The sequence below is a fragment of the Solanum stenotomum genome, unplaced genomic scaffold (assembly GCF_019186545.1).
Source record: "Solanum stenotomum isolate F172 unplaced genomic scaffold, ASM1918654v1 scaffold14220, whole genome shotgun sequence".
In the NCBI taxonomy this organism is placed as follows: domain Eukaryota; kingdom Viridiplantae; phylum Streptophyta; class Magnoliopsida; order Solanales; family Solanaceae; genus Solanum; species Solanum stenotomum.
Genome location: NW_026022937.1, coordinates 1 through 8,441, shown reverse-complemented (window position 1 = coordinate 8,441; position 8,441 = coordinate 1). Strand labels below are relative to the sequence as shown.

Here is an 8,441-nt window from a genome sequence, read left to right as displayed (position 1 = left end):
CTTTTCTTATATGATTTTTGAGCTACGTTTTATTGAATTGCATTGAAATTGAACCTTTTTATTTTTTGAAATTTATTGCAGTTGTCATCACAAGGAGCAACACATGATGAGATAGATTTTGAATTCTTGGGAAATTTAAGTGGTGATCCTTATACTCTTCACACTAATGTATTTAGCCAAGGCAAAGGAAACAGAGAACAACAATTTCATCTCTGGTTTGATCCTACTGCTGATTTTCACACCTATTCCATCACTTGGAATCCACAACGCATCATGTAAGTACTTAAAGATTCGAACTTTCTTCAAGTCTAAGACATTCTTTTGGGATAAATCTTGATTTGGGGTTCTCTTTTTTTTTTTATTGAACAGATTCTATGTGGATGGAACACCGATTAGAGAATACAAGAACAGTGAATCGATGGGAGTTTCATATCCGAAGAACCAAGCAATGAGGATATACTCAAGTCTTTGGAATGCAGATGATTGGGCTACAAGAGGAGGACTTGTCAAGACTGATTGGAGCCAAGCACCCTTTAGTGCTTCTTACAGAAACTTCAATGCCAATGCTTGTATTTCCAATTCTTCATCTTCTTGCAATTCCAATACTACAACTTCAACAAGCAATTCATGGTTGAATGAAGAGTTAGATAACACAAGTCAAGAGAGGCTCAAATGGGTGCAGAAGAATTATATGGTTTATAATTACTGCACTGATTCTAAACGATTTCCACAAGGATTTCCAGCAGATTGTGTTCAGAACAGCTAAGCATTTACAGTGAAAAATAGTGTATTCTTTTATTTATTGTACTGATTCTTTTATTGTTCTGCATCAACCAGAAGATGCATTAATATTGAGGATTAGAAACATCTTATTATTGTATTGACAATGAAATAGATATATTCTTTTATAGCTTAGTGTTTTGGATATGAAAAATTATGCTACTCCAGCTCTTTTGCAAAGTACAAAAGAGGTGAACTGGCATCATTTTTAAAATTCCTATCTAAATTGATGAGAAGGCGGGAGAAAAGTCAAATTATTTATACTTAATTATGTAATAATATTTGTGTAATCAAATAATCCATTTGTAATTACCCTACAATTGATTATGACAAATAAACAAATCGTTATAATTACTAAATTATATACTCCTTCCATCCCATTTTATGTGAGGTAGTTTGACTCAACACAGAGTTTAAAAAAGAAAGGAAGACTTTTAAAACTTGTGGTTCAAAATGAATGATATAAATTTGTGTGATGGTAAATTATTTCATTAAGGACAAAATAAACATTTTATAGTTAAATTGATAGTACTTAATATATAAATGTGTCATTCTTTTTGGGACTGACAAAAAAAAAGTATGTCATATAAATTGAGACGGAGGGAGTAATTATATAAACATCGAATGAATTAAATGCACTTTGGAAAGTGTACATGATAAACAATGAAAAGCCCAATCGAAAATGGTAAGAAACTGACCCAATCTAATTTCCTCCGTCACAAATATTGTATCATTTATATGCCTTAATAAACAAATATCATATATTTAGTATAATATCAAATAATTCACTCTTAATTTAAATAGAGATATGCCACAAGTATTTCTAGACTATGATCGAAATTTCGGAGAGATAAATAAACTTAATTAGGGTTCTATCACTCCGAACTCATTTTTTTGTATTTTTGTGCACCTTTTATGCTGATGTGACACCTTCAACCACCCAAGTTGACTGTGTTTGTACACATGCGTCTGCCATGTTTGTAAATGTTTTCTAAAAAAATTTAATTTGTATTTTTTAAAAAATATTTTTATTTCTTTATCATATTTTTAAATTAAGTTAATACATATTTTCTTTCCTTGTATCTAAACTTTTTTTTAACTTCATTCATTGGTTTTTTTTCTTTTATTTACTCTTTCTATTTTCTTTGTCTTTCCTTTTGATTTCAAACATCTTGTATTTAAGATAAGTTAATTTCGAAGGGATAGCAAAATAAGTGAAGAAATCAAATTAAACATTAAACAAATTAAAACGTTAAAATTAAAGGATACTTTTAAAAAAAAGTATCATTTTAAAAATAATTAAAAGTGAAAAGATAAGAAATTAATGAAAGAAAAAATATAAAAAGTTTAAAGTGAGAAACAAAATAAAATAAATATTTTATGAAGAAAGAAATGTAAATAATTATATATATATAAGTTTTAATATCAATAAATAAGTGTACTAACTAATTATAAAGTTACCATTTAAAAAATTACATGTGTTTAATTTTGTTCACTCATTACTTGCTGTATAATGCATTTATTTCCATTTTAAATTAGTTTAGGAGGTAATAGGACCCTTGTAAGTTTATACGTGTCTTTGAGATTTCAGTCATAAAGGAAAAAAAAAGGTCATATTCTAAGATACTTGTAGCTTATCATTTTTAAATACCTAGATTTCTTTTTAAATCCATCAAGTGATACCATTTCTAATATTCTGGACACGAAACTTGTATTTTCTTGTTGGTGTTTGAGCCTGGAGAATCATGGTTAATAAATATTAAATGAACGAAAATCAAATGCACTTTGGAAAGTGTACACGATAAAGAAATGAAATTAAAAAGGCCAATCGAGGAGCAAAAGTTACACAAATGTAGTAGATCTGTGGGATTATAGTGCATCTTGAATTGAAATTTGTAAAAAGCCAGCTGGTTGGTCCACAGATAATATAGCCACGCTATATAATCCCTTGCTAGACAAATATTTTAAGGCGGTAATTAAACCCAACTAGTAGAAATAATACAATGTAGGTACACTTGAATAAACAAAGGGAAACAATACACAAGTTGAAGTAGTTCCAATGATCAACGAGAGTTGTAGTGGAGTGATAAATATTTCTTCATTTTTAATTGGAAGTTTTAGATTCGAATCTCCGGGGTATATAATCGTTTTTGTTAGAGATCCTATTCGATTTGAGATTTTTCAATTGTGAATTTAGATTTAGTGTGAGGGCTGGAAAGACTCACCATATATGTATGGGCTGTCACTTAGCTTTGATGCCATCATTTTTAATCCTGTTTCCAGCTCAATATATGCTCAAATCTCTTTTTCCTGCTTTCGGTTTTACTTTGAACCTTCCTCTTTATTTCCTTAAGCCTAACCCCACACGCTCTAGCTACTTCTTTGTTGCTGACGTGGGGTGGTATAAACCCTTATAAAACCTCACTCCAACTCTAATTCATCCAACAAATTAAAGTTTGAAATCTTTAGAACTAAACATGGCTTCTTCTTCTTCTTCTTCTTCTAAGTTAATACTTTTGATGTGTTTTATGATCAGTGCTTTTGGCATTGCAATTGCAGCCAAGTTCGATCAAGAATTCGACATCACATGGGGTGATGGCAGAGCAAAAATACTCAACAATGGCGACCTCCTTACTCTCTCACTTGACAAAATCTCTGGCTCTGGTTTTCAATCCAAGAATGAATATCTCTTTGGTAAAATTGACATGCAGCTCAAACTTGTCCCTGGAAATTCTGCGGGCACCGTCACTGCCTACTATGTAATTCCCTTATTTTCTTTTTTCTTAAATGATTTTTGAGTTTATTGAGTTGAAATGTAATTGAACTTCTTTTTTTAAAATTTATTGCAGTTGTCATCACAAGGACCAACACATGATGAGATAGATTTTGAATTCTTGGGAAATCTAAGTGGTGATCCTTATACTCTCCATACTAATGTATTTAGCCAAGGCAAAGGAAACAGAGAACAACAATTTCATCTTTGGTTTGACCCTACTGCTGATTTCCACACATATTCAATCACTTGGAATCCACTACGCATCATGTAAGTAATTAAAGATTCGATCTTTCTTCAAAAATATGTGACTTTTTAAATCAAATCTTGATTTGGGGTTATCTTATTTTTGGTTTAACAGATTTTATGTGGACGGAACGCCCATTAGAGAATACAAGAATAGCGAATCAATGGGAGTTTCATATCCGAAGAACCAAGCAATGAGGATTTACTCGAGTCTTTGGAATGCGGATGATTGGGCTACAAGAGGAGGACTTGTCAAGACTGATTGGAGCCAAGCACCCTTTAGTGCTTCTTATAGAAACTTCAATGCAAATGCTTGTCTTCCCAGTTCTCCATCTTCTTGCAATTCCAATACTACAACTTCAACAAGCAATTCATGGTTGAATGAAGAGTTAGATAACACAAGTCAAGAGAGGCTCAAATGGGTGCAGAAGAATTACATGGTTTATAATTACTGTACTGATTCTAAACGATTTCCACAAGCATTTCCAGCAGATTGTCTTCAGAATAGCTGAGCATTTACAGTGAAAATTTTTGTATTCTTTTACTTATGATCTATAAAACTATTATATTGATTCTTTTATTGTTCTGCACCAACCAGTAGCAGAGGATTACAAACATCTTAATTTTTAGTTTTGTTACTAAGGGATCGTTTGGTGAAATTACACTGTGTGTTTGCCCCAAGATTTCTTAGGAATATTTGACTATTTCAAAAAATATGATTTATTTCCATAAGTTCTAAAAACTATTAAAAATATCAATAAATTTATATTATCTATTTATAGTGAATATGTTCAATTAAAAAATAACCTTATAACATAATTGATAACAATCAACAACAACAAAATAACAATATATGCAAGAGCAATACATTAATCACATATTCAAACTTGTCATTGATTCGGTTATAATTATAATCCATTAGAAACAATTTGTTTTTTTTTCTCAATTTTGTCACTGAAATTAGAATTCGGACTCTTCCGGAGGAGGTGGTAACAAACTGTTCCTTAATATAATCTTCCCACATTCTACGGACAATCTCTTCCCTACAAGCATTCATTTTTAGATCAGATGACAGAGAAGACGAAACAATATTGTTACTCTGAGTCGATTGTTCGTCATCTTCATCAGTAACCATATCATCACGTTTATGTTCATTGAATATTTCATCACTGTTTTGATTCTCACGCAAAAAAATTATGTAATACGGCACAATCAACTACTACTTTCACTTGCATGCCTAAGCATAGTTATTCATGTCTTGTCGTAGTATTCTGAATTTACTTTTTCACGCACCAAATGTTCTTTCAATTACATTACGCAAAGAGACATGTCTATAGTTAAATAATTCTTTGTCATGCTTAGGCTCTCTTTCACTTTCCTTGTAGTCCTGGAAATAATATCACATTCCTTTGTTACTTAGTAGATAGAGATGTTTAATATGATTGGTGAGCATGTTGTTTAATAGATAGAGGGGTAATCTTGTTATTTATTGGTAGTAATAGATAGATATGGTAGATACAAAATAATGGAATTTTTTTATAAAATATAAAAGTTTGGGGGTGATTTTTGAATTTTTTAAAATTCTCAAGTACTATAACTTGACCCAAAAACTAGTTTTTTCTAGTATTTGGGAACTTGAGATTCATTATACTTTGACTCAAATTTATTTTCAATCTTAACAAAACAAATATGTTTCAAGCTGAGAATCAAATAACTTGCTCTGAATTTTAAATAATTTGATTTCTTTTTAAATCCATTAGGAGATACCATTTCTAGTATTCTGGATAGTGGATACCATATAGTGCAGGGGAACTTCTGCCTATTTTCTAATATTTTTGTTGTTTGAACATGGATGATCATGGTTAGTAAAATATTGATCAATGAACAAAATGCAAGTGCACAATGGAAAGTGTACACGTTAAATAAATGAAATTAAAAGGGCCAATCGAGGAGCAAAAAATTACCCGAATGTATTAGGAGTACAGCCGGATTAGATGCATATCTTGAATTGAAATTTGTAAAATGTCAGCTGGTTGGTCCACAGATAATATTGCCACAGGATATAACCTCTTGCTACTCAAATACCTTAAGGCGGTACTGTAGGTACACTTGAATAAACAAAGGGAACAATACACAAGTTTAACTAGTTCCAGTAATAACGAGAGTTATGGTGAAATGATAAGTATTTCTTCATTAAATTTCAAATTTGAGTCTCACCTTTGTTACAGAGCCTTTAACCTCCAATGTGGGATTTCCCAATGCAAATTCAGATTTAGTGAGGCTTTGATATAAATACCGAACACCAAATTAAAAAAAAAAAAAAAAACTAGTTCCAATGAGAATGATAGTGCGAGTCTTGGAAAGACTGACCATATATGGGCTGTCACTTAGCTTTGATGCCATCATTTTTTATCCTGTTTCCAGCTCAATCTTTTTTTCTTGCTTTCTGTTTTACTTTGAACCTTCCTCTTTATTTCCTCAAGCCTATCCCCTCACGCTCTACCTACTTATTTGTTGGTGAGGACTGAGGTGGGCTGGTATAAACCCTTATAAAACCCCATCTACCTATTCAATTCAAATTCATCCAACAAACTTTGAAATCTTAAAATGGCTTCTTCTAAGTTAGTACTTGTAATGTGTTTTATGATCAGTGCTTTTGGCATTGCAATTGGGGCCAAATTCGATCAAGAATTCGACATCACGTGGGGTGATGGCAGAGCAAAGATACTCAACAATGGGGACCTCCTAACTCTCTCACTTGACAAAATTTCTGGCTCTGGTTTTCAATCCAAGAATGAATATCTCTTTGGTAAAATTGACATGCAGCTCAAACTTGTCCCCGGAAACTCTGCTGGCACTGTCACTGCTTACTATGTAATTTCCTTAATTTCTTTTCTTATATAATTTTTAAGCTACATGTTTATTGAGTTGAAATGAAATTGTACTTTTTTATTTTTGGAATTTATTGCAGTTGTCATCACAAGGACCAACACATGATGAGATAGATTTTGAATTCTTGGGAAATCTAAGTGGTGATCCTTATACTCTCCACACTAACGTATTTAGCCAAGGCAAAGGAAACAGAGAGCAGCAATTCCATCTCTGGTTTGACCCTACTGCTGATTTCCACACCTATTCCATCACTTGGAATCCACAACGCATCATGTAAGTAGTTAAACATTCAAACTTTCTTCAAATCTAACAGGGATAAATCTTGATTTGGGGTTCTTTTATTTTTTGATTGAACAGATTCTATGTGGACGGAACGCCCATTAGAGAATACAAGAATAGTGAATCAATGGGAGTTTCATATCCGAAGAACCAAGCAATGAGGATATACTCAAGTCTTTGGAATGCAGATGATTGGGCTACAAGAGGAGGACTTGTCAAGACTGATTGGAGCCAAGCACCCTTTAGTGCTTCTTACAGAAACTTCAATGCCAATGCTTGTATTACCAGTTCTCCGTCTTCTTGCAATTCCAATACTACAACTTCAACTAGCAGTTCATGGTTGAATGAAGAGTTAGATAACTCAAGCCAAGAGAGGCTCAAATGGGTGCAGAAGAATTACATGGTCTATAATTACTGCACTGATTCTAAACGATTTCCACAAGGATTTCCAGCAGACTGTCTTCAGAATAACTGAGTATTTACAGTGAAAAATATTGTATTACTTTATGATCTCTAAAACTATTGTATTGATTCTTTTATCGAAGATTAATAAATATCTTAGTTTTCTACCAAATTCGTATAAATAATGGAGATGGATATATTCTTTTATACTTTGTGTGTTTGGATATGAAAACCAATGCTCGCACAAGTTCATTTGATAAGCACGAGAGAAGGAAGTTGAATTTGCATCATAAGCAGTAAAAAGGTCGAAATATTTAGGACCCGTTTGGCCATAGATTTTTCAAGTAATATTTAGAGAAAAATTTGGCAAATAATGTTATTTGTTGCAACGAAGATCCAATTGACTTGTAATACAAACTTATGGTTAGTTTTGATTGTTTTTAAAACTTATGGGTATAAATCATATTTTTCTAAAAAAGTGAAATATGTTTCTCAAATACTGTCACACCCCAAATGCGGATGTGATGGCACATGTCCATTTCCCACCGGACACGTCAGCTTAACCCAACCACAACGATAGAGAAGTTGAAATACAAGAATAAAAGATACTCCCTCCGTCCCATTTTATGTGGCAACATTTGACCGGGCACGAAGTTTAAGAAATAAATGAAGACTTTGAAATGTTTACCAAATTGCCCTTTAAAAAGTAAATTCTTTTTTCTCTCTCCTCATAAATGTATTGGAGTATTATTTTAAGATTAAGTGGGACCAACAAGGATAAAAGAGGAATTGTACCTTTATAAACTTACCATATAAGGAAATGTGACATTTTTTTTGGGACTGACAAAAAAGGAAATGGTGCCACATAAAATGGGACAGAGGGAGTAATAGATAAGCGAAAGACTTTAATTAAGACTCAACACTACCCAGAATTTGGTTGTCACATGTACAAACCTCTAAATACATAATTCGAATAAAAATATACAAGTCTCAGAGTATAGTTCTCGAATAGAACAAAACTGAAAGTAAAGATAACTAAATGGCACGTTTGGAATGAACCGCTACCTCT

General features: G+C 32.3%; 3 protein-coding genes and 1 long non-coding RNA gene across 4 annotated transcripts; 3 read left to right on the top strand and 1 right to left on the bottom strand.

Annotated features, from left to right (window-relative positions):
• Positions 1-75: 75 nt before the first annotated feature.
• Positions 76-910, top strand: LOC125850132 (probable xyloglucan endotransglucosylase/hydrolase protein 23; the record flags this gene model as incomplete). The annotated part of the gene is made up of 2 exons (XM_049530025.1): positions 76-275; positions 370-910. Coding segments are annotated over 2 exons (597 nt in total), but the record flags the coding sequence as incomplete, so codon positions are not given.
• Positions 911-3,224: 2,314 nt separating this feature from the next.
• Positions 3,225-4,379, top strand: LOC125850130 (probable xyloglucan endotransglucosylase/hydrolase protein 23). The gene is made up of 3 exons (XM_049530023.1): positions 3,225-3,539; positions 3,630-3,823; positions 3,915-4,379. The coding sequence occupies exons 1-3, from the start codon at positions 3,258-3,260 to the stop codon at positions 4,309-4,311; spliced, it is 873 nt and encodes a 290-aa protein (XP_049385980.1). The 5' UTR covers positions 3,225-3,257; the 3' UTR covers positions 4,312-4,379.
• On the bottom strand, positions 3,336-6,677 carry LOC125850133 (uncharacterized). Its single transcript, XR_007444748.1, has 2 exons — positions 6,542-6,677; positions 3,336-3,407 (listed from the first exon to the last, which is right to left on the bottom strand). It is a non-coding gene; the product is annotated as an uncharacterized LOC125850133 (long non-coding RNA).
• Positions 6,382-7,544, top strand: LOC125850131 (probable xyloglucan endotransglucosylase/hydrolase protein 23). The gene is made up of 3 exons (XM_049530024.1): positions 6,382-6,673; positions 6,771-6,964; positions 7,049-7,544. Exons 1-3 carry the CDS (start codon positions 6,407-6,409, stop codon positions 7,443-7,445), a joined length of 858 nt encoding a protein of 285 aa, XP_049385981.1. The 5' UTR covers positions 6,382-6,406; the 3' UTR covers positions 7,446-7,544.
• Positions 7,545-8,441: the final 897 nt, after the last annotated feature.